Genomic DNA, 25,984 nt, shown 5'->3' with positions numbered 1-25,984 from the left:
GAGGGGACGAACGTGCACAAACGTGCACGTTCATCCCCTCCGGCAGCCCCTCGCCCCAACAAAAACCTTTATCCGATAACTCTACCTACAAGATTCAGCAGCAAGGGAAGCCCAGCTTAGGTAAAACCATCATTTTGATGCTAGGAAATGCCATCGGAGCCTAAAAGCTACATGCAAAAAAACCCTGTTATGCTATCTATCTTATGGGATACAGCTGATGGCAGGAGGAAAAATAGGCTGTTGGTCCCTTGAAATATGGATTTATGTTTCAGGACAAGGTTTTGGGGGTGAGACTGAGTGCTGGACCCTCGGTTGGGGTTTTCTGTTGCTCAAGGAGCTTTTCCCATCAGAGCAGGGATGTCACCGCATCCCCAGCCTCTCCGCAAATGCCGTGACAATGTTTGTGGGGAAAAAAAAAACAGATTAGTTGCATACCAGGTAGCTGCCATTGCTGGAGCGGAATAGATGTATATAAGACAGGGCTATTTCAGGTTTGATCGATAATGAGCTGGAGCAAAGGGGCTGGGGAAGGAGAGAGCAGCGAGGTGCAGCCTGGGGAAAGATGGTGATTAATTTATTAATAATATCACGGCAGGAGCCTTTGGGAAATGCCACAAGCCTGCGGCAGTCCCGATGATGCATCACGGAGCAGACACAGGGGGAATCTGCCTTGCTGCTGCTTTTCTACCTCCTCCCAAGCCGCTTTCTCGCTGTTCTTTCCCGCCCAAGGCCATGGCTTTTTTCCTACTGATCCTGGCTAATGATACCGAGCAAACTGTGTTTTCTCTCCGCCTGGAGTTACAAAACCACACAGGGAAGGTTTCCCAAGTGGAGACATTCCTCCCAAGGAGCTTCATATTGAGGACAGCAGCGCTTTGTCCCCAGCCGACGATGACATCCCCAAATACACAACACAACCTGCTGCCAGCCTGACCCAGAACCTCCCATCCACCACCGCATCTCGAGCATCCTCATCCTCAGCAGCTAGCTGAGAACAAACCCCCATGCTGGGAACAGCCAGTGTCTCGCTGCGGAGGGAAATGAGTCAAACTGGAGGCAGAACTGGCTGCTTTCCCCCCACAGCAGCTTCCCTTGGTGGCTGGATGTGGCTCCCACAATCACCTCCCGCATCCCTGGTCCAGCTTCCCTGGTGCTCACCCAGTGATGCCAGCGAGGGAAAGGCAGCGGGAGAGTCACAGCTTTGCATTTTTCAGGATTTATGCCCATCCACGGCAGCTTTGGAAAGGCACCGAGCAGCAAAGACATCTGTCAGCTCCGCACCCACCACTGTTGTGCTATGAAACACCAAAGACCGCGGGCGGCATTTCATGGGAGGACTGCAGTGATCCACCCCCTATCAACACACTGAGGGGGGCTGCAGCCGTCGCTCTCTTTTTACGTTTTTCTTGGTTTTGTGACAAAATACACTTTTGGGACTGTCTACTCTGAAAATAGCTGCGGGAGGGTCAGGTAAGCAGGGGGGGCTGTTTGGCTCCTATTTCTACAGGCTGCCTGGTGCAGCTCTAACGTTTCATGGACGACCATGCAGGTTTTATTGCAGCTTGTGTGTGTGTGAATCCTTAAGTAGCCCAGCTTCAGCTTCAGGTAGCCACAGAGGTGGGTTTCTCTCCTCCACTCCCCACTCATTCTGGCTGCTGTCTCTCCGCCACAGCGTGCTGGCCAGGCAGTTATTCGGTTGCCATCTGCTCGATGTGGTCACTGAGCAGCTTGTATTGCTCTGCGGAGGAGAGAGAAAAGGTTGCTGGGAGAGTGCTGAGCTTCCTGGCCAGGCAGGTGGGCTCCATCACTCTGGGACCCCGAAAAGGGGGTGCACATCCCCTGGGCTGTCCCTACCTTCATCCAAATTACCAATGGTTGCCTGCTTCTTCAGAAAGTCGCTGCAGAGCTTCTTGTTGAGGCCAAATGCCAGCATGTTGTGAATGAAGGTGCTGAGGAAGGACAGAGATGCTTTTGGCAAGGGAAGGGCCAGGCTGCCTGTGCTTCCCCTCACCCTCCTCTTCCTCCCCACAGACCCTTGTACCAGGCACTGAGATGATGCTCAGCTGCGGGTGAGCGTGTTATGTCCCTGCAGTGTCCGGATTTAGAATCATAGAATCATTTTGGTTGGAAGAGACTCTCAAGATCACAGAGTCCAACTGTTAACCCACCCCTGGCACTAACCCATGTGCCTGAGAACCTCATCTCCACATCTGTTCAACCCTCCAGGGATGGTGACTCCGGCACTGTCCTGGGCAGCCTGTTCCAATGCCCGACAGCCCTTTCTGAGAAGAAATTGTTCCCAAGATCCAACCTCAACCTCCCCTGGTGCAACTTGAGGCCGTTTCCTCTGGTTCTGGCACTTGTTCCTCAGGATTAGAGCCCGACCCCCCCTGGCTCCAAGCTTCTTTCAGGCAGTTCAGAGATCAGAAGGTCTCCCCTCAGCTTCTGTTCTTCAGCTGAACCCCCCAGGTCCCTCAGCCGCTCCCATCACACTTGTGCTCCAGCCCCTCACCAGCTTCATTGCCAATGTAAGGGGCAGAAGCAAGTACTGGGGCGATGCTTCAGGCATCCTCTGCACCATAAAGGGTGTCCCCAGTGTGAAAACACCTCTAAGGTGTCCCCCCCGACACAGCTGACAAGGACACACAGCTGCAGGAGGGACTGTTCTCACACCCCACTCACCCCAGCTGCCCGAAGGTGATATTCTCATTGAAGCGGAGGCTGTCATCCCGCTCCTCCTGTGTCATGTGGCACCACTTCTCCCTGCGAGGTACAAACCCATCTGGCATCACTGTCACCGCAGGACCCTCTGCCTGCATCCCCCTCCCTCCCCGGACCATGCTGGCAGGGGACACCAAGAGCTCATGCGGTGCTAGATGAGCTCATACACCTACATCCACCTGCAGATCCCTCACCCTGGGACAAAGCACGAGACATCCCAGGAAAAATGTCTTCTTCAGCCTTGGCTTTCTCCTAAAAGCCTTGATTAAGAGCCAGGAAAGAGCATCAGCTTCCCCAGCATGGAGACTGGGTCTGTAACCATCAGTGCCATTGCTTCAGGAAGGGGAAGATGGAGGATGCAGGGATGTAGACATTACCACTTAAAAGAAGGAAACTGCAGTTGCTAACCTAAAGATATGTAAAACCTTTCAGTTTTAGGCCAGTCTGCTCCCCTAACAAAGATAAGAGTGACTTGCAGACCACCTAATCAGAAACTACCAAGACTAATGACCTTGCAGCTTTAGACATTCTGGAGTCTGCAAGTTGAGTCTTGGTTTAACACATATCTTGAGACTGTTGGATAAAGTGTCCTTTAGCTGAACGTTGTTCACGATATTCTAAAATGGTTATGTAACCAATATGCAAATGTGTAACTGATTGGCTCTTTAGGGCTGCCCCAAGGGTGTGAATGTGGTGGTAAGATTTTATATGTAATGGCATTTACTTTTCTTCCTGGCGTGCTGGCTTTATTCCAGCATCCAGACTTGCACAACTCTATAATAAACAATATCTCTTCTCTGTGTGCTAAAATTTGGCTTATCACCTAGTGGGTGGACCCTGTTTTGGGACAACGAGGGGTTTGCAGCTTTTGGGGGTGGCCGTCCTACTGGGGCTTTGCTGAAGCCCCCACACCTACCAGGTACTTCCCCTTCATCTGCAGAAGGGCTCCAGCTCCCTGAACACCAAGCAAGCTGCTTTTCAAACATACCTCCCACTCTGAGAGCACAGGGGCTCCTGTACCCCTCCCCACGGCCCCACTCAGGGCCAAAACCACAGAACTACCCCAAGGATGCTCCAGTTCCACTCCAGCTGCCCAGCAAACCCAACTGTAGCGTTGCCTTAAAGGAAGGGGGGTGTTTAAACTCTAAACATTTGCAACCAATTCAAGGTTGTCCTTGATTCAACCCATCCTGGTATCCCACTTGAGGGACTTTGGGAATAAAGCTTGTGTCATCGACGTGTCACTGGTGCAATGCTCAGGGGGGTCAGTACATGCACGCTGGGGAAACCACAGCTCCAGGGTGAAGCCATCCCCTCCCGAAAAGTCAGGTGAGGTTACAGCCAAGGATAAGAGGAGGAAAAGCGAGGAAAAACAGGGATAGGTAGAAGAAAAAATAGCTTTATGGAGGAGAAGGAAGAGGAGAACACCAGGAGAGGATCGCACGCTTATAGCTCCTCAGCACGGCAAGCGGGATGGGGGAGCAGCGTTGGGTGGAAATGGTGGCTGGAAAAGGTGTGTCTGATGATAAATTCAGTGGGTTTAGCTCAGTCCAAGAGCATGGTTGTGTTGGTAAAACTGGAAAAGGATGAGTGTTCAGTCAGGCTGGGCTACGGAGGGGAATGGGTCCTCACCCAAGTCACACTAGTCAGGTGCAAAAGCTGCTGAGCTGAACCTTCAGGCTCCAGGGGGGAGCTGTTTATAGTTATAGGGCTCTGGAAACTTATACAATAAGTTTAAAGGGATTTTTAAAAGAAAAAGGAAAAAAAAAAAAGGTGTAATTTCTCCCAGATAAAGCTTACGATAGCAAATAAAAACCACATCCAAATCTGGAAGCTGAAAAGAAAGGAGGAGAATCAAATTAAGGGGCTTTGAAATCTGGAAGCAAAACTTCACAGATCCCACTGGCTCCACTTACAGAATAAGCATGTTTGTAACTAGGTTTTTTCCTGCCTTTTTGTGTTTTTGAGGGAGGAAGGGGAGAAACAAAACTATCAAAGTGCATAAGAAAAATTTGCTGTGCTTCTGGCTTGTTATTGGAGAGTAACATGCCTGAGACAGGGGAAAGTCCATGTGTGGGTCTACTCAAACCCTTCGATTTTTATCCCAGCACAGCGGGGCAGACACTGGGGTGTGTGAGCCCACGGGCTGTGCTAACACCTGGTCTGTATTTCGGGGTACCCAGGAAAGCCTCACCATGGGCAGGTGCTGGTGAGGACCCTCAGATCAGATCCCTCAGCATCACTAGTTTTTCAGCAGCAGCCTTTCACCGAGCAATGCTCTATTAGGGCAACATTTAAGTTGTCCCATTGCCAGCTACACGGAAGATTTACTGCCAAGCTTCAAAGAGCCATTCATCCTCTCGCTAATGCCATCACTTGCAGTGATTTGCTCCGAGATGGAATATCCCATGCTCTAGCAATGACTCTCCTGATCCCAGCTCGGAGCACGGATGGATGCGGCTGCTTTGCCCAGAGGACATGCTCATGATCGTGGCATGCAGCCGCCGTTTGCATTTTTCTTTTTATCTAGGGATGGCAGCAGAGTGCATTAAAAAAAGAAATAATAAATAAAAATCAAAGGCCCAGCTTTTTCAGCTGGCAAAGGATCCTCAGCACCTCTACATGGCAGCAGAAGCCGGGAGCAAGCGGGAAGGACAGGAGAGGGGGGTGATTTCTGCACGAAGAGACTCAGTTCTTCTCCAAAACCTGCCCAGGGAACCACTTGCAGCACAAGCCCTTGGCTTCCCCAGCAGCTGGGCACTCGATTCCCGCCATAAAATATCACAGCTTGAAACTGCTCAGGTTTCTGTTTGAAAAAGCTGCATGAAAGAGGGATCAAACCAAACCTTTCTGGCCTGTTTGAGAAGGTGATACACATGAAGTCAAACCTCCGGCAGCCATTCCTCTCTGGTGGAGAAAGGGCCTTTCGGAGCCCCCATCAAAAAACATTACCCCCCTTCCCCAGGGCAGGATTTGGACCTGGAGTGAGCGTCAGCCTCTAGACACTAAAGCACCAAAGAACGGGGACAGACACACCTCTGCTCCTCTTCCTCTCCAGCGTTCCCCCTGGAGCGGCGGCAGAAACGGGGCCGACAAAAGTGGTGCAAGAAAGATCATGCAAGAGAGAGGGATGGAGGGGGAAAGAGAAGAAGAGACAGAAGAAGGTTGTTAGAGGCAGACAGAGGAAAGAGAGAGAGAAAAAGAGGAGTTTAATTCTGGTTCCTTCCCCCCATCACCTGCCCTCCCCGGCTCTTACTGTGTCCCGGCCGCCCCAGCGATGCCCTGACCGCCCCATGGGGATGGGCACCACCACAAACCAGTCACCACAGACCCTGCGGACACCTGCCATGGTCCAACACCATCCTGCGTGTTCCAAACCCGACCCATGGAACACTAGCTCCCACCAACCAGCTCCTCCTGCCAGGGATTTTAACCCTCAGTCCAGCAGCCCAGTTCACCCAGTCGCCTCCATCATCCTCTGCAGAGAACTAAGCGGGGGTCACCACCACCTTCCAACCCCCCGGAGATACTGGGAATGCTCCAGGCTGCAGCTCCTGATGTTCATTCATTAGTAGGGTTGTTTCTGCAGCAGACTCAGCCATCAGATTAATTGTGAAAGGCGCTGGGAGCAGAGAGCAGCTGCTGGTGGCGTCTGTCCTTGCGAGACATTTGCTGCTGCTAATTTGGGGCTTAATCAAAGTAAATGCAGTTATGGTTACATTACTGTTCTAAAGGTTCTTTCAGTGGCTTGCTTGGAATAAAAAATAAATGCAAAGCAATAAAGGAAAAAGCAGAAATTGATCAGTGCGCTGAGCCTGGCAGAGCATCCCATGGCGTGAGCCAAGGCTGCTGGGGCTTAGAATCACAGAATCAAAGAGTAGTTTGGATTGGAGGGACCTTCCCAGCTGCCCCAGTTCCCCCCCTGCCATGAGCAGGGACATCTTCACCAGCTCAGGTTGCTCAGAGCCCCGTCCAGCCTGGCCTGGGATGTCTCCAGGGATGGTTCATCCACCACCTCTCTGGAAACCTGGGCCAGGCTCTCACTACCCTCAGGGGCAATTTCTTCCTCATGTCCAGCCTGAATCTCTCCTCTTCTGTTTAAAACCATCACCCCTTGTCCTATCACACAGGCTTTGGGGACAACGCAGGAGGGTTGTCTACTTCCAGAAGTGCCATCCCTGCTCAGAAAAGTACTGTTCACTTGCTCCGAGCTCAACAACTCTCACCCCAAGAGCTCAAAGCCTCAAAGCACAGCAGTAGCACACTCCAGATTCGGAAGGGTGAAACGGCAGTTGAGACAGGAATTAATTGCTCAAGCCCTTGTGGCAGCTCCTTAGTGGAGCAAGAGATGGGCATGATCTTGGGGAGTATCTCCCCCACTCTTGTACTCCCTGTGCCCAGGCACCCAGACACTCCCTGCACCAAACCCCCCTCTGAAAGGAGCAGCCCCTACCCTTGCTGGGGTTTGTCCCCACCCTGGGGCTCACTGTGCTGCCATCTCCAGCTCTCATCCTTGCTGGGGGGTTGTCCCCATGGTGGGGACAGTGGGGACCCAGGGTGTCCTGTCCCCATTCCCTGCACCTCCCCGAACGGCTGCACTGAGCATCTTTTCCCACATCTGCTTGTAAACTAAACACCAAAAGCCTGAACCCTGGCTGGGTTTTCTGGGCTTTGCTCTTGCAAAAAAAAATGCAAAATGAGCAAAAAAACTTCATATTCCCAAATCCTTAAGAAGATGCTGATCTCACCAGCCCACCCCACAGCCCAGCAGCCCCAGTAGCTTTGCAATCAGGGTTGGAAAGCAGAGCGTTTCCCCATGGTAGGTTGGGAGCAGAGGGGAGTGCTGGTGGCTGGAGGGGACATGGCATCTCCTTTTCACATGGGGACGTGTCCTACCTGGTGGTGGGGGACCGCTTCCTGCGCTCGCAGTGCACGGCATCGAAGAAGGCAGCATTCCAAAACCTCAGGTTGTGCCTGCAGGGAAGGGAGGAAGATGATGAGGATGGCCACCCCTCATCTCCCCCAGTCTGTTCCCAAGTCCTCCCAAGGACAATTTCACCCACATTTTGGGAACCAAGAGATGATGCAAATTGGGTAAGATTGGTCCAGTTTTGGACCAGCTCCTTGTGTGGCTACAAACACACTCTTGCTAGCACAAGGGATGTGCAAAAGTCATGGCAAACTCTTTTAGAGCTTAAAAGCACCCATGAAAGTCTGGGGAATGTGTGGGTGAGAAGGACAACCCCCACGAGGGATCCCAGTTTTCCCTGGGCAGGCTTTACCAGATGGGCTGCTGCTTGAGGTGCATATACAGGTAGATCTTCTCTCCTTTCTTGTCCTCCTCCTCTGGGCTCTGCACAGAAACTGTGAGGACACCCAGTTACATGCTGAGGTCTGGCTGACTCCCACCTTCCCACCCATGCACAGACTTTGTGTCCCCCTGCCAGATTGGTGATGATGAGGTCTGCAAACCAAATCCTCATCCCCAACACATCCCACGCAATGTGAGGAGGAGATTTGGCTGCCCTTTGTGGGCAGATATGTGCTCTGATCGAGGCATGGATATCTCAGAAGGATGCTTGAGGGACAGGACCTTCCAAACCTCTCTCCTTCCCCAGAGATGCCTTGACCATGCCTCATTCAGCAGCGCTGGCTCCACTCACCTGTCTTCTTCAGCTTCTCCTTTGGTTTGTCCTCACTTTCCCTGTGGCACAGAAATCAGTGTCAGCTCCTGAAAAGCCTGTCACCCCTGACAGCCACATGACAAAGCCCTGGCTCCCACAGAGAGATGAGAACCTTCGTTTGAAAGAGCCTCTGCTCCCATGCCACAGTTTCCAGGGCCAGAAAGGTGACCCTGATGTCCATTCCAGTCACACCCAGTACAGAGATGATGCAGAAGACCACTAAGCAACAGCACTGTCTCCTGGAACCACATATCTCCATGCCCAAGGGACGTGGGACTCCCAGACCATAAGATTCCCAGTGACCAAAAGGACCAGGCTAAAAACAGTCTTCCCATGGCCATGATAACCCCTAGTTCATGGTGGCCCTACACCCAGGAGGTCTCTGGCTTGGCCATGTTATGGGTGTCAGCCTCATCCCACCCTACCCACCCAATGGAGAAGTACTCACTCATTCTTTTTGGTGGTAGGACCCTTCAGTTTGGTCTCCAGGCCCCCGAAGAAACCCTTGACATTCTCCGTCTTGGCTGATGTGTTTTTCAGCAGTCGCTCTGCAATGTCCTTCTTCTCCGCCAGCCAGGTGTTGGCCGACTTCAGGTATGAGTCAATGCTGCCCATGGGCTTCTCCTTGGCCTCCAAGGGCAGCGTGTGGGTCTTGCCTGCAGGTAACATGGCAGGAGCTCAGCTGGCCCCATAGTCCTGGGTGCTGCCAGTTCCTGGGGGACCTGCTCCCAGCTACAAGACACACAGTGGAGACCAGGAGCCAGACAGAAACGTCCCAGCCCAATTCTTGTAGGTCTTTATCCTGCTCCACATTTTGGATAGAAAATCCTGCCCCTGTGGATGAGTGACCACCACACACCAAGCAAAGAACCAAGTTGCTTCTGGGCCAGGGGTTTCACATCACATCCCCAAGGTTGGGGAACACCTGGGGATCACAACATACAAATATCCCTGTCTAGAAGCAATGACAAACCAGCATGAGCATGAGGTACCACCCCAGCAAGGGTCTCCAGAAGGTTTGCACAGCTTCTGGGCCATGGAGGTTCTTTTCTGTTTGATATCAGAGTCATAGAATCACAGAATCATTTTGGTTGGAAAAGACCCTCGGGATCATCAAGTCCAACTGTTAACCCACCCCTGGCACTACCCCATGTCCCTGAGAACCTCATCTCTGTCTGTTCAACCCCTCCAGGGATGGTGACTCCACCACTGCCCTGGGCAGCCTGTTCCAATGCCTGACAGCCCTTTCCGGGAAGAAATTTCATGGAGTCAGTCAGAGCAAACGAAGATTGGGCACCCATCCATCACCCTTCGCAAGCACAGGGCACACCTCACCATCAGTCTCCAGCACCTCTTACCCACATAGTAGTAGGTGAAACACATGGTCATGAGGTTCTTGGCAGGGCTGAAGTCATCCATCTGGTGACACCTGACATGGACGAACAATTCAGTAAAGACACACAGCGATGGCAACCCAACCAGCCTCGTGGTTGCTGCCCACAGTTGCAGCTGCAGCTCCGATCTCAGGGGCTTTCAGCGGTTCCAAAGGAGCCCCCAAATCCCCCCAACTTACTCAAAGAGCACGAGGGCGAAGGACTGCATCAGGCGGTAGAAGGTCTGCTCCGAGACGCACTTGGAGTTGCAGCGCTGAAGGCACAAAGCCCAGGGTTTAGCTCAGCAACCTCGTCCCACCCCACGTCCCCCCACTGCAAGGAGGGGGGAGAGACAGCAGTTTGCCTCTCCCAATTGTTTTTTCTGAGGAACAGGACATTTCTGAGTGTTGATAGGATTTAATTTTAAATAAAACAGATGACTTCTCCCCCACACTACAGCAAGCACGTATTTAACTGCCTCGAGGTGCATTTAGTCACTTCTGCGTCTCGCTCTACTGAAGTTCCTCCCTTCGTCCAAATTCCTGCCCTCCAAAAATACTGCTTTGGGCCATTGCTAAATTAAGACTCTTGCCCACACTGCTCTAAAGCCCCAGCTCAGGATCCCCACTCCTTCACCCATCTCTCCCCTTACCTGGGCACTCACGTATCTGGCGAACCACTCCCTGCCCTTCCCGTTCTCACCGCTGCAGAGCTCCCCAAATCTGGCCTTCTCCTCTTGCTCCAAATCCTCTCTGAAATGGGAAGAAAGAAAAAAAAGATATTATTAAGGTTGATGATGTGGCCAGCATCCCCCATCCAGCCAGCACAGCTCCCCCACATCATCACTCTCAGGGCTGCAATGCCAAGAGGAAGGCAGAGGAAGAGGAGAAGGGGAGCATCAATTTTATCATCCCCCCAACTCATGCTGCTCTTTTCTTCCTCCCTGGCAGGGGGGAAACCAAAGGCAGAGGGAGAAGGGAGGAGCCAAGGCCAGCCAGAGCAGAAGCTGAGCTCCAGAGACAGGCGCTCTGCCCCTGAGCAAAAACAACCCCCCCTCACCGCTCGTCATGCTGGGTTTGCTCAATGCTGCTTGACACACAGCCGTGGGAGCTGGGGGGGATGCAGGGCTGCGGGAGGGAGCGGGGGCACACACAGGCTGCTGATGTTGGTATGAGCAGCAGCAGAGATGTCCAGAGGAGGGGAGAAGATGGAGTCCCAAACCCTAGCAAGACCCCAGCATGGGAAAGGGGGGAAAAAAAGAAGGGAGGGAAGTTTTTATACACGGAGGGTGGTGAGAGCCTGGCCCAGGTCACCCAGAGAGGTGGTGGACGAACCATCCTTGGAGACATCCCAGGCCAGGCTGGACGGGGCTCTGAGCAACCTGAGCTGGTGAAGATGTCCCTGCTCATGGCAGGGGTGGCACTGGGGTAGCTGGCAAGGTCCCTTCAACCCAGAACATTCTATGATCCCCCCCTTAGCTCCAATATCACATTATTGCTAGGAGCGACAAGCTGCGTCATCCAAGCATGGAGAAGGACACAAAGCGATGCTCCAAGTAGCCAGCTCCCATCCCATGGGATGTCCCCTGGCAGCACTTGCCACCCCCTCACTCACCCCCCAGTGAAGATCTTCTCCACATAATGGCGCATGAACTCCCGGCGTTCAGCCATCGCCTCATCCCGTGCCGACTCAGTGCTCTGGCTGGAGGAGAAGGACTCGGCGGAGGAGGAGCAGTGATACCCGCCCCAGTGCCTGGGAGAGTCACCCATGTCGTTCTCGCTGTCCGCTGACTCGGTGGCATCGCTCTCCTCCCCGGCTGCATTCCCCATGTCCCCCAGGTGCCCATTGCCGCTGGGGGTGGTGGGAGGAGAGGGCTCTGAGGGGATGCAGGGGGGTGTTTCGGCATCAAAGTCAATGAGGTTTCCTACGGGCACATCCAGGGGGGCCTCCATGGCTCTCCCAGGGGACAGGGTGGTGTTGGGGGGACTCGGTCCTTGTCCTTTCACCCTCACTGGGGTGTTGAGGCCATCACCACTGGGGTGCCTGGGAGGACAGGCTGGTTAAGGCAGGCAGGTCCTTCTGTGGGGAGCCAGGTTACCGCAGGACATCTGAAAGTCAAGGGAAGGACAAGAGTGAGGAGAGGACCCCAGGGAACTGCCACCGTGGCCCTTGGGTGAGGTGATCAGAGGCTACGACCTCCAGTGTCCCCAGGATGCCCATCAGCAGCTGGAGGGACAGGACAGGGCAGCACCAGGCAGACCTGGCTGCTCCCATCGGCCACGTGAATCAGCTCATCCACGTGTGCTTTCTGAACTATTCGAGTGGGTTTTTCATCCTTTAGGCCAGAAAAGAGACAGTTTGAGCTCAAGCTCCATATGCCACATTTGGGCTGTGACATCTCACAGCCTGATGGGCAAAACTGGGCCAGCAGCTGGCAAACACCTGGCTGATTTTCCAAGACAGCCCCAGAGAAGCATCTTCCTCTCTCCTCACAGCTCTGCCTGACCCCGTTTAGAAATGGGACCTACCCCAGGGTGGAGCATCCCAGTGTTAAACATGCACCAACCTGGTTAAACTGGGAATAGAAAGGGGATGCTGAACGCAACAGAAGCCATAATGGGGTGTGGATGCACGGCTCTGGACTGCAATTAGATTAATGAGTTTTGGTGTCCAACCTGGATTATGAAGGCCCTGCAGAGCAGGTCCAGCAGCCACAGGCAGCTCTGGTCTCTGAGGAGCACTGGGAGCATTGGGCAGCGCTGGACCACGATGCTCTGGTGCCTGCACACCCTGGGTGGTACCGCAACAGGTGCTGTGCAGAAAAAGGGGCAAAGAAGGGGCTGCCCTGAAGCTTCTTCTTCATCAGAGAGTCACTTGTGTCCTCAATGAGTGTCCCAAGAGGTGGCAGGAGATGCATTCTGAGAAGCAAGCCCGGTACAAGCAGCCCCACTGCAGCTGGTAGGTATGAGGCCAACGCAGGGCAGGACAGCATGGCACAGGGACAGCGGCACAGGTAAAGCAGTGACATGCCCAGGGATGGCAGCACAGATAAAGCAGTGACATCCCGAGGGACAGCAGCACAAGTAAAGCAGTGACATCCCCAGGGATGGGAGCACAGGTAAAGCAGTGACATCCCGAGGGACAGTGGCACAGGTAAAGTGGTGACATCCCAGGGATGGGAGCACAGGTAAAGCAGTGACATCCTAGGGACAGCAGCACAGGTAAAGCGGTGACATCCCAGCTACAGCAGCACAGGTAAAGTGGTGACATTCCAGCTACAGCAGCACAGGTAAAGCAGTGACATCCCAGAGCAGCATGACGGCAGCACTGCCACAATCCTGCTGCCTTCGGGAAACTGATGCTAGGACACAGGCAACCACCCCCAGAGCGCAAAAAAAAAAACAAAACATATTTTTTTCAGCTCAAAGACTAGCAGACCCCAAATGACTAATGTCCAGTTCACCAGACAATAGATCTGAAGTGTTGCATCAAGCAGAACACAGTGTCCCAGCTCAGGGGCTGGGAAAATAAGCTGCTGCAGGAGAAGCAGTTCTCCCAGCAGTGCCTCCTTCTCCTCCTCCTCCACCCCAGGGCCCCTGTGGGTCAGTGGGTGCTGGGACCTACAGGAGAGAGAGAAAGGCACAGCACTGCTCCCCTCCTGAGCATCACCCTGGGAAAAGCCTGTCACCGGAGTCCCCAGCGCTGAGACACATCAGGGACCGAAAGAAAAGTCATGTAGGGTGGCAGAAACCCGTGCACCCACATGCACCCAACACTGAGCAGCCACCTACCCCCTCTGCTGGCACCCATCATCCCTCGCCCCGAACCCCATGTTCCCCCTGCACGCACCTAAACCCGGGTCCTGGGATTGCTGCAAGGATGGTGCCGCAGCCAGCGAACAGAGAACATCGGTGATGGGCTGAGAGGAGCAGCCGCGAGGCTGCGGCACAGGCAGGATGGCAGCGTGCCCATGGGGAACCAGCCAGCTGCAACCCGGCTCAGCCCCCCCCAGCAGCACAACCACCCCCAGCCAGCCCCTCCAGCTGCAGGGACTATCCACACATCCACCCACCCACCCATCCACCCACCCCAGCCATTCCCACTTCCCAGGCAGCTGCAAAGTCCCTTTTTGCAGGGATGGAGCAGGGACATCCTCGTCCAGCCCTTCCAGCACCTGCAGTTGGGCTCAGAGTTGCCTCCTCACGACACTGCCAGCAGGAGCTCGTTTCTGAACATCCCAGGCTGAATTTTTGTAGAATCGCAGAATCATTTTGATTGGAAGAGACACTCAAGATCATTGAGTCCAACAATTCCCCCACCGCTGACAGTGACACATGTCCCTGAGAACCTCATCTCTGTGTCTGTCCAACCCCTCCAGGGATGGTGACTCCACCACTGCCCTGGGCAGCCTGTTCCAATGCCCGACAGCCCTATCTGGGAAGAAATTGTTCCCCAGATCCAACCTCAGCCTCCTCTGGTGCAACTTGAGGCCGTTTCCTCTGGTTGTTCCTGGGGAGCAGAGCCCGACCCCCCTGGCTCCAAGCTCCTTTCAGGCAGTTCAGAGATCAGAAGGTCTCCCCTCAGCTCCTGTTCTCCAGGCTGAACTCCCCAGGTCCCTCAGCCGCTCCCATCACACTTGTGCTCCAGCCACTTCCCAAGCTCCTTATCTTCTCTGAACTCACTCCTCTTGTTGTGAGGGGCCCAAAACTGGCCCTGGGATTTGGGGTTGGAACAACAGGAGACAGGGCAGGACAGAGGCAATGGTGCAGCCTGGCTCTGATTCAGAGGGACAGAGAGGCATCCCCGAGCTCTCTGCCAGATGTGCACAGCTGGCACCACTGCCTGACCAGCCTCTGCCAGTCCCTGTCCCCTCCAGGCAGCAGGTCCAGGGCCGTTCTGCACGCAGCAGCTTGCAGGAGCTCACACACAGCTCTCGCACACTTCACTGCCCACACAACTGCTCTAAAACAGATTAACTCATGTTTCTCCAGCATCCCTCATGTCCTCCTCCACGGACATACATCCTACCACCTTCTAGGATAGAGCACTTGGGGTACAGGCTGAGTGAGACCCCAGAACTTGCAGTGGGTGTCAGCAGAATTGCAAGCTCAGCAGAAACCTGACCAGGGCTGCAGACAGCATTACTAACTGCACTGGGCTTGCAAAGGGTTTAATCACTCTCTGACCAGCTCTCGATAAAGCTCTGCCCTTGAGAGAAGGCCACAAAAAGCATTTTAAGGTGCTGGCAGCTGCTGTAGGTGCCCAGGTGTCTGCACAGTCTCCAAATTGCTTCTCTCCAGCCCTCCAGCACAGAGCCCAGAAGAGCCTGACAAGCAAAATAAGCCTCAAACTCAGCCCTGTACCCACCCCACAAACCAGGTGTTGCTCCAGAAGAACAAATCCAGGAAAGGAACAGCCAAATTATAAAGCAAAAGCCCCAGTTCCCACAGCCTGAGCTCCATCCGCACATGAAAATCAGCCTGATCGTTCATCCCACCACCCACCTTCCAGCACACCTGTATTCTCCACATGGTAAACCACTGGCCCAGGTTGGCCAGAGAAGTGGTGGATGAACCATCCCTGGAGACATCCCAGGCCAGGCTGGACAGGGCTCTGAGCAACCTGAGCTGGTGAAGATGTCCCTGCTCACGGCAGGGGTGGCACTGGGGGAGCTTTGAAGGTCCTTTTCCAACCCAAACAGTTCTACAATTCTATCAAATCCATGTCTTCCCACTGGAGACACCATCCTGGGAATATCACCAACCACAAAAGAGCTGGCTGGAGCCATGGATGGACAGACAGGCAGCTCTGAGAGGTTTCATCAGAGGATATTCAGGTGGCAGGAGACATCCCGAGGCAGGCAGTTCACTTTTAAAATGGTTCAAATCTCATGACTTCTCTTGGCCTGGGTTGTTTTCCTTTCAGTGAGCAGCCACATACCCATCAACCATCCGCACTTGTCACCCCGACCTCCTGGCACCCTGCAAATGTCACAGGAAACCTGTGGTGCCCTGAAAGTTTGGAAGAAGCCTCTTTTTCCTAAAAAAGAAATGCTAGGGTAAATCTGAACAATGTGCCTAGAGGTGCACATCCATGTGCAAGCAGGTTTCATCTGTGATCTGCCTTCGAACCCAACATTTCTGGCTCGTCACAACTTGGGAACTACCCGGTCCCAGTTTGCTGTGATGGCAATCCCAGTGGGGAGCAGGATGCAGCCAGGCTATGTTCCAGCTCTCCTTGGTCCCCCTGCCTGTGCCATCCCCAGGACTGGATGACAAACTCTTCTAATCCTCATTATCAGCTTGGTCCGTGGGTGGCATCCTGCATAATGACAGCACTGGAACCCACACGCACATCTGGAGCCATCGGGGGTGATTAAAAACTGTAATTAAACCAAAGAAACCTCTGGCTGTCTTCTTGTAGCTACAAGAGGTCATCCTTCCTGTCCTTCTGCTCCTTGGGTGCTGGGATGTCACACAAAAACACAGTGCAAGAGCTCAGAAAGCCCCTGGGGACATCCAGCCTGTTTGCATTCCCCATTAGAGATGCTGCTGCAGGGAAGGGGAAAAGACAGGAATAGTCTCTCATGACTCAGCTTGACAGGCCAGAGGGGACATCTCTGCTCCTTTGACTTCCACGGACCGACATGAGCTCTGTCAAGATCCCCAGCAGCGCATCCACAAGGTGCCAAGAGCCGTGTTTGTGCCTGTTGCTGCTCAGAGCCCAAGGGTGAGAGATGCTCCTGCAGCATCTCGCCCTGATCTTGCTCTGCAGCAAAGGAGGTTTAAACACATCCTGTGTCACCATTTCCCAGCTGTGTCAAGGGACACGTCCTGCCTAAGGGGGACAGTGCGTTGCTACCTCCCACCACAACATCTCCTCCTGCCCTGGCGAGGACATAGCCCTAATGCAGGGGGGACACGAGGACTCACTGCTGCTGGCAGGACAGGGCAACAGTGCCATTTCTCAGTGCTGACACCTTTCCATGCTGCAGCCGGGCATGGAGATTCATGCTTGTCTCATTCACCCTGTGCAGAAGTGTATCCAGATCCCTGCAAGCCCTCGGGTTGGTATCACCCACTGTGCAGCCAGGCCGCAGGGTCTGACACGGGCACATCGCTTGCACCACAGCACTGCAGCAGCTTCGGGTACCAGAGAATCGTGGAATCATTTTGGTTGGAAGAGACCCTCAAGATCATCGAGTCCAACCATAACTCTGGCACTAACCCATGTCTCCAACTAACTAATCTCCGAGTCTTTTAAACCCCTCCAGGGATGGTGACCAAACCAAGCAGCCACCCAACCCCATCGCACCCACAGATCCACCTCTGCACCGGTGAGAGGTCCTGTGGCAGGCACCGAGCCAGCAAAGGCACCCTGGACACAGCTGTGTTTCTGCCAAGGAAAACTCTCTGTGCCGTAAGGGAACAGCCTGTTTCCTCTGGGGAACTGGTCAATCTTGTTCCCCTGTGTCTTGCCCACAGCGAGAACACCCCACCAGCAGGGTCACAGCCAAGGTACACAGTTCTGTTGAGTGCTGGATCCCCCAAACCACCCTAAATCCAGAGGTACCGCACCGACCCTTCATCCCAAAGTGCCTCACGAACACTTAAACTCACAAACCTTCTCACTTAAACAAGCGTTGGGACTTCGGGAAGCTGAAACTCTCCCGGATGGAGTTTGTTGTCCCCACTGTGGATCTGCACTGGCAGCGAGGATACGGTCCCTGTTTGATCCAGGCTTAAGCTGTGTCCTCCCCAAGTCACAGCTGTGCTGCCCTGACTGCAGCCGCTGCCCAGCCACACCGCAGGCAGAAAACTTACAACCTCTGCAACTCCATAAAACTAATTCCCTGAATACCTGGGAGGCTGTGAGCTGAGACCTCTGCTCAGCTGTGCTCAACCAGGCAGAGCAGAGACCGTGCGTACTCGGTGCATGCCAGAATCAGTACCCAGCACTGTGCTGGGACCGGGAGAGCCGGAGAGCAGGATTCCATCCCCTGGCATTCCCCGATGCCATTCCCTGATGTTTGGCAGGTGACAGGAACACCTTTGGTTCCCTGGGTCTCCTCCCCAGTTGTGGCTCTTCTCCCAGCCCCAGCATCACTCTGTGGGGAGGTCAGGCAGCCACAGGTAGGACCCTTCCCCATCCTAAAGCCAGTATTAACTCACACGGGTCACTTTACAAAGCCAACTTGCTCAGCCTTAAAAACGGAGCCGTTTCAAGACAACCTGAAGCCCAGCGAGCTCCCAACTCACCCTCGCTTTGCAAAGAGCCTTTTCTTCCCGCTGTCATCAGACACCAGATGGCAGTTCCCTGCTCGCCTGGACTTCAGAAGAGAATTAAACGTCTCTTGAATAGACCTGCGCTGTGTAAGACTGGCTTTTGTGCCGAGCAGCGGCTTCTCCTTTAACATTTACCAGCGGCCCAGCTTTCACCCCCCCGCCCCCGCCACACACACACCCCCCAGGGAGCCCTGAAATGGAGCTATTTAATCTGCAATTCCTAGTTTCCCCCAGCAAAATTACACCCAGGGACCCCGGGGGCCAGGCTCTATTTTGGAAACGAGCTCCCCAAAAGACATGGAAGGATTTTCCCTGCCCTGAACACACTCAGCCCCGCTGCTCCCATGGGAGATGCTGCCTCCAGCCTCTGATAGGTTCATGGTTGAAGATGCAGCAGCGTGGCCAAAATATTTGCTGAAGGAACCTGGGGACCCACGGGGCACCCATGGACCCTCCATCCTCCTCCATCCTACCCAGGGAGGACAAATGCACTCGATGGGCTGAGTTTAAATATAGGACGGTGATGCTTCATCCACGAGAAAGCAGGTTGTCACCTCGCAGCACAAGACAGGGAGCGAGGACGGATTAAACCCCAGCAGGGGGGACTGTGCTGCTGAGGCCTGTCCTCATGTGGGGTCGCAGCAGAGCTGGTGTCTCCCCCCTGGTCCCTTCCCTCCCTCCCTCTTTGAGCTTTTACCTGCACCCAGGAGCCTCGGCGAACCTTTGCTCGCCGGCGGGTCAGCAGCATCCGATGTGGCCGGGTCCAGCGCGGCCGGGACGCCGGGGAGCAGCAGATGCAGGTGACGCGGGAGCGATGCGGTCCCTTCCTGCGGAGCCCGGGCGCATCGCGTCCCCCCCGGCCGCCCACGCAGGCACGCACGGCTGCGCGCACAGCCCGGCTGGCTGCCGCGCCGGCTCGCACAAAACAGGGGGAAAAAAAAAAGCTCATTGTGTAATTTTTGCCAGGGTTTTCACGGCCGGCCGAGCGCGGACGGCTCCCCAGAGCCGGCTCCCTGCAGCACAGCCCCCGCCAGAGCACTGAGATTCCCACACCGAGCTCATCACCCCCCTGCCAAAACAGCCTGTCCAAGCTCCTGCACACACAGACATGCAAAATATTAAGCACAGTTAGACGGAGCACCTATCAAAGGGGAGTTCTCCAGCCCATTCCATCACCTTTAGCTATTTTGTAAGCCTACCTATCACACAGATCCCTGAGGATTGTGAGTTACCTGCTCTGTTCTCTCCAGATGAGCCACTCCAGGGAAAAAAAAGTACCAATTGAGATCAGAGGGAGAAAAGCCCCAGTGAGGATGAGAAACTGGGTGAGAGCAGCCAGTGCAGCACTCAAGTGAATTATTGCTCCCTTGGAAGGCAGCATCGGTGAGTCCAGCTTCTCCCCAGGCACCGCTGGATAAAAAGCTACAGGGGTTTGTGGCAAGAAATGAGAGAGAGGGGAAGGGTGAGACCCCTGGTAGGGATGGCCCAGAGCAGGTGTTACATGCCCAGGTGGCGATTTTGAGGTGCTTAGGACAGGAAGTCAGAGATATAAACAGAAGCAAATGACCACACAGAGGAGGCCACCCACCCCTCCACCTCCATCCTTACCAGAGCATCTCAGCCCTCCCAAAATGTCCATGTCACTTGTCAGCTACTGCTCACATTAATTCAAAAGGCTGTCCCCAAAGGCAGATGGTTTGGGGGAGCAAAGGTCCCAGGGAACCCGGGGAAATATTGCCATGAGCGGTGCTCCAGCATCCCCAGACCCAGATGCTGCTGCACAAGGGCACCCTTGGAGAAGAGTCAAAGTCCTCTGCGTGGCTTTTCAAGTCTTTTCAAGCCATGCAGGGGTGAGAGAGATGGGTGAGTCACTCCTGTCACAGAGCATCCTCGTCAGGAGAGCTCAGATGGTGCCAATTAGCACAAAACCGCTTGGCGCCCTATCCATCCCCACACAGAGGGGATGCTGCCTGCCCCCCGCACTCATCAGCGTCAGACCACGGAGGGAGCAACGTGGTTGTGACACAAAGTTTGAGCTCAGCAGGAATCCGAGAGCATTACTAATTGACTGTCTGTTGAGGGCGATTATGGTAATTAAGTCAGTTTTCAGAAATTGCAAGCAGCATGTAAAAACACATCCTGGATCCCCAAATTTTTATGTAACATGATGGTGAGGGTTTTACTGCCCTTCGCTTGCTGGCTCTTGCTGGGTGGGTTTTCACACGTATGCCTGATATTTAAAGCGTGATTTGCGAGGCTGTGGGATTTTTTAATCTGTTGCTTCCAGCGCTGACCTTGGGTTTGCACCAGAGATGGAAACCCCGGCGATGTGCCGGCTCCTGGCACCGAACCAAACCTGGCCTCCGGCACCGGGACGGCAGCCGAGCAGGTTTGTGCCCCCTCCACCTGCTTTGTTAACTCCCCAGGAATTATTCACCTTAACGAGGAAAGGCATCCACCCTGCGACCCTGTCGTGGCATGTCACCTCAGCTGGAAGTGGCCGAGGAGCTGGGGGGACCCATCTCCACCAAGGTTCAGGTTGGGTTTTTAAGCCAAGATTTGAGACTTTTCAAGTAGCTTGTGGAAACCTCTCCACAAAATACCGTCCTGGAAGAGCGACCCTTTTCCCCAGCCAAAATCCATCTCCCACCAACCCCCCATCCTCACATCCCCCAGCACCCACCTCCCTCCTCGGTGCGTTTCTGGGGACTCCCTGGGCACCCTCAGCCCCACCAGTGCTGCAGTGTTGAAGAGCTGCCTCTGCTCGCAGCCTGACGTGGATATTTACCATTCCATCCCCTCTTTTTGCAGACAAAGGCTCCGGGGGTGGCTGTGTCTGTCACACATGATAAGTGCCCTATTTTCCTTTCCCCATCACAACACGGCACGACTCCAGCAGCAGGAAAGACAGCCAAGCTCGCATATGCTGGGGCCAGTTCTCCAGCACTAGGAAGGAGGCAGAGAGGAGGAATCGGTGCTGAGTCCCCACCTACAAGGGGAAACACATCTTTTGAGGAAGTTACTGAAGTATTGGGCAATATTTTGCTTCACACCCTTGAGTAAAACCAGCTTGAGGCTGGGCACAAGGCACAGGAAAGCAGCCGTGGTTTCAAAGGCAGAAGGATGTGATGCAAAATCCTGCTGTAAGGAATGGGGGCAGAGCAAGAGTGGGGAGAAATGAGATAAAAGGTCTGATAAAAGCCCCCAAGCCCAGGTCCTACATGCAAACTCCATAGGCTGAGCCAATGGGGTGAGCTGAGCCCCAGAAAAGTGGGGCAGCAGGATGTGTGGGGCAGGGGCATCAGGACACTTTAGCATCTTAGAGCCACTTGCCCAACAAAAATTCAATTTGCATTTAAAAGTCCCAAAACACGACAAAACCTTCCAAACGCCAAAGGATACTCACATTCCATGATCTCATGGGCCAGAGGATTTGGTTCAGACCCACAAATGTTGGGTTCCTGGTGCACACCTGAGTGCTCCCATGTCATCTCCCAGCCCAGACCGCCCTCCCAAGGCCACCCCACTCTGTGTCCCTGCCACACCATGTCCCCTGTGTCCAGCCCAGGAGGTCCCAGCTGTTCACCGAGCCTTTCAAACCCAGCGTGAACACGCAATACAACAACGTGTTGCAACCCCGTGTGAGGTTGTGACATGGCTGCTACAAACCTCGATAAGCCGCTCTTCCAGACGGGACCTCTGTAAATCCCTCCTAATCCCATCTGGTTTATGGCATTAAGTTGGACTCTCCCATACTGAACACCGCTATCTGCACAACAGTTGGGAAAATACTCTTGGTTCCATATTCCTGGTTGAAACTCTGATGCAGAGGTCACCGGAACTTCCTTCTCCTCACTTAGAATCGCAGAATCATTTTGGTTGAAAAAGACCTTTAAGATCATCAAGTCCAACCATTAACCCAGCCCTGGCACTGCCCCTGTCTCTGAGAACCTCATCTCCGTCTGTTCAACCCCTCCAGGGATGGTGACTCCACCACTGCCCTGGGCAGCCTGTTCCAATGCCCAATGCGGGGCGTGCGGACATGAGCAGCTTCAGGACGAGCGCGGAGGATGCTCAGAAGATGCTGGTGGCCACAGCACCAAAGGGAAGGTCACTGGCAAGGTCATGCAGATGACTCAAGCCCAGTAATGAGAATGCCAAGGGCACAACACACTGGCAGATGACTGAATGCTATTTTTCTGCTATTATTTCCAAACCCTGACAAAGACATGGATTCACAAGCAGGCCACATCACCCATCCTCTCCTGGGCACCTCACTTGGGTGTAAAGTCCCCAAAGACCTTCCTGCTCTTTTAACTGATTTAAGCATCCTCTGTCATCCTTGATTTGCAGTCCAGAGCATCAGGCACCACCACTGACCTTCCTCATCAGCAGCACATGGTGTGACAGAGAGGACTAAAGACCCACTGAATTTCCAGAGAGGAGATCACTCCATCCCTAGGGAACAGCATCCCTAACTGTTTCACATTAAGAGCTTCCAAATTCATGAACACAACAACTGGGAAGAGGACAAAAGCCCCAGGTGACTATTTCTTAACACGCACCAAATCTACGCAAACCAAACTCATTTTGCACACACCCACCGAAGCCGGTTCCCCAGCAAAACCCATCACGCTCTCCTGAAGTGCTTTGTGCAATAGTTTCCCGTTACAACAGTCAGCAGTGACTCTCAGAGCTCTGTTTGTGTAAAGCTCTATCACATGCCGGATAGTAGCCCAACAAGGAATTTATAAATACAGTCTTTTGAGGCAGTAATTGTCACTCCAGCCATCTGTTAAAACAGAGAGAGCCAGGCAGTGGCGCACAGAGGTAGAAATACAGGGGAAGGCATCACCGCGGAGCCGTGGAGGAGCCTCAGACGGGGAGCTGGGAAGATGTCGGGATTTGGGATCTCATGGGAGCTGTGCTTTGACCATTGGCCCTTGATCCCAGGGCTCATTCTGGCCACAGTCTAAAAAAAAAAACCAACCAAAAAAACCAATGGATTTCCAAATTACATCAAATTTGCCAATTTTTGCCAGTTCCACACCTTCTTGCTACCGGGGCTGCAGTCCCAGATATTTTCTCCCAGCAGACTTCAGTGGCTTTGCCAGATGGACACCCATCCTCTGGGAGCCACAAGGGGTTGCTTGGTCCCCAGACCCTCCCTGGAGAGCCCCCCAACCCCAGTTTTCATTTTACCTCCACCCCGTGGGTGCCGGTTCCCTGGGGCTGCTCCTTGCAGCGGGTGAGAAGTGTCGGGTGGACAGTGATGCCCCGTGCACCCCGGAGAGCTTGGTCACTGCCCAGCGTTACGGGGCCAGTTCTGCAAGCGCTTACGGGTGCACGATGATTAATTAAAGCCACAGCTGTCAAAATTAAAGATAAACAAGGCGAGCGCTTGACGCACCCGGTGCTTTTCCCTCTCCCCAGGTGCCGCCCCAGTGCCGACGTGTCCCAAGAGCTGTGGTGGCAGCTCCCAAGTGCTGAAATGTGGCCCCGGGCAGGTGGGACTGGAAAGACCTGTTGCTGCTCAGGGAACCACGAGAGTGGGAGGTGTGGCAGAGGCTGATGAAGCCGGTGTCACCACCTCCAGTGGTGTCACCACCCCCATGGTGTCACCGACACCTCTGTGCTTGGCAAAGGGTCACGGAAGCGTTAGCAAGAAGTGGTTGGGTGCATCCCCGCAAGGCTGTGCCTGCAAAGGGAATGTGCTTGTTTAATTCTGCCCTTGCGCAAGGCTGGGTCTGCAGGTCCCTGAGCAGTGGACAGGACCCCCAGGTGTCTGAGGGGTAACCCCTCCATCCCGAATCCATGGTTGATGGGATGCCCTAAGACAGCTGCTCCTGTGGTGCCCCAGTCAACAAAGTGCCTCAAACACCTCCAGGCAGGGAAGAAAAGGAAAAAAAAAGGAAAAGGAAAAAAAAAAAAGAGGGAAAAAGGGGAAAAAAGGAGGAAAATTTTAAAAAGGAAAAAGACAAGGAAAAGGGAAAAGAGGGAAAGCGGGAAAAGAGAGAAAAATGAGGAAGAGGGGGAAAGAGGAGAAAGAGAGAAAAGGGGGAAAGAAAAAAAAAGGAATAAAAGGAAAAACAAAACAACAAAAAACCCAACAAAACAACAACAACACAAAACAAAGCAAAAACAACAACAACAACAACAACAACAAACCACAACAGAAAATGGGCAGGTTTATCTCTCCCTGACATTTAATAACCTTTGTTGTCCTCCCAGCAGCAGTTTCCCATCCCAAGAGCCAGCAGCCTGGCTAACCCTCCTCCAGGCTGGAAACACTTTAAAGCCCGGCAGCCTCGCCATCTCCCCAACCTCCACCAAAACACCCCAAAGGTTCAAAAGGCACAAAGCAGCAGGAAAAGCTGCGGGAAGCAGCAGCCCTGGATGCTCCTCCGGAGCTCACTGCAAACCTGCATCCCTGCCACCTCCCGGCTTCACTTCGTGGCATTTCCCGGGATGCTCTGGTTATTTTGCAGCACTGAGCTGGTACAAAAGGTGCCCGGGCCACAGCAAACACATCCGACCCATGGGATGTGGGAGAGATGCTGAGAACTCGCGGGAGGCAAAAAGAGAAATTAATGGTGCTGCAATTCCCACTACCTCCATCATTAGGAAAAGAAAACGCATTCAAGCATCCTCACTTGAACGCACAATGTAATTTGTTTCAAGTTTAATATTGTTCTCCTTCCCGGAGATGAGCTGAAGTTGGGAAAATCTCTGGTTTTATCGGTCGCGCTTCAGGGCAGACGCAAGGGAAAGGAGGGGATTTGCAGAGACTTGTATAAAGAGGAAAAAAAATCATCTAAACCTCGCCGGTGTTGGTGCTGCAAGAGGCAATTGGCCACTAGACTGTTATAAAGATTATCACCTGGAGCTGCTTGCTCATAAAAGAGCTAATTAGTTCAACATTTAGCTTAAGCCTTTTATGGAGGGTGTCAGGAAGGTTTTCTCCTATCCACCAAACTCTGTACCATTCAAAGGGACACCACCTCACCCAACAGCACGAGTTTTGAGACAGGAGAAGAATGGGGAAAATCCCAGTTTTAGCTGGGGTTTAATCCTCTCCTGGAGCCCTGGCCTTTGCACAAGGAGGTTGGGATTTTCCCCAGCCCGGCTCACAGCATTTCCTCCTCGGGGCCTCTTGTTTGTGCAGGCAGCTGCAAATATTTCCTCCTCCCGGTGCCACAAAAAGGCTTCACTTAGCCCTCAACACCATTCCAGGAGAGCACCCAGCCAGGCATCGGCACCCGTGACCCCCCAAAACCTACAAAACACCACGAATTAAGGCATCAGATCCACTCAGCGCATCCCCCCGCAAAACCATGAGCTCCTCTGCGCCTTTTGCTTCTGGCTTTTAAAGCGAGCGCACAGCGGGGCCACCAGCCGTATCACGCTACGTAATTCAAATCAGGTCTCCAGGCGCTGCTGAAATAAAGAAATAATAAAATACCGACCTGGTGGTCCCGCAGCAGCAAAATCACTGGTGTTTTTTTTTGTCTCCAGGGCTGGAACAAGGAAGAGATAAAACACGCTTGCTCCAGAGCACAGGCAAACAACAGCTTATCACCACGCTCGCAGCCTCAAGGCTATTGCACAGCTTCAGGAAAAAGTATTATTCCTTTCCGCTCGCGGGAAAGTTTCTATTTTTGGCCCTCTCCGTCACACCGAGCTGCTGCCTTCACCGCTTGGGGACGGGAAACCATCAGCCCCGAGGGATCCCGCACAGCCCCGTCCTCCCTGGCTGCCAAACTCACCGGCAAACAGCTAAAGTCTGGGTGAAACAGAGGTAGCTTTTGTTAAAGCTGCAAATTCTTTGCAGTTCATCTTAGTTTGATATACATATATATATATATATATATATTTTTTTTTTCCCCCCCTTGAAATGGCTTATTCACCAAGAGGTCTCCCC

The 25,984-nt window shown here is 53.5% G+C and overlaps 1 protein-coding gene across 9 annotated transcripts; it reads right to left on the bottom strand.

The window, feature by feature from the left end:
* Positions 1–1,400: 1,400 nt before the first annotated feature.
* On the bottom strand, positions 1,401–25,689 carry KIAA0513 (KIAA0513 ortholog). 9 transcript variants are annotated; one of them, XM_013367749.3, is made up of 13 exons: positions 25,530–25,689; positions 11,393–11,886; positions 10,431–10,530; positions 9,979–10,052; positions 9,764–9,834; positions 8,854–9,061; positions 8,385–8,425; positions 8,004–8,085; positions 7,618–7,695; positions 5,758–5,787; positions 2,683–2,763; positions 1,855–1,949; positions 1,401–1,738 (listed from the first exon to the last, which is right to left on the bottom strand). In XM_013367749.3, exons 2-13 carry the CDS (start codon positions 11,728–11,730, stop codon positions 1,689–1,691), a joined length of 1,248 nt encoding a protein of 415 aa, XP_013223203.2. In that variant the 5' UTR covers positions 11,731–11,886; positions 25,530–25,689; the 3' UTR covers positions 1,401–1,688. The 9 variants fall into 9 exon arrangements, with proteins under 9 accessions (XP_013223203.2, XP_064884902.1, XP_021146303.2 ...); XM_065028830.1 differs by lacking the exon at positions 25,530–25,689 and adding an exon at positions 23,266–23,415; XM_021290628.2 differs by lacking the exon at positions 25,530–25,689 and adding an exon at positions 20,747–20,895.
* Positions 25,690–25,984: the final 295 nt, after the last annotated feature.

The sequence above is a fragment of the Columba livia genome, chromosome 13 (genome assembly GCF_036013475.1).
Source record: "Columba livia isolate bColLiv1 breed racing homer chromosome 13, bColLiv1.pat.W.v2, whole genome shotgun sequence".
Lineage (NCBI taxonomy): Eukaryota > Metazoa > Chordata > Aves > Columbiformes > Columbidae > Columba > Columba livia.
Note: the sequence above shows the minus strand (reverse complement) of the source record. Positions and strands in the feature narration are given on the sequence as shown.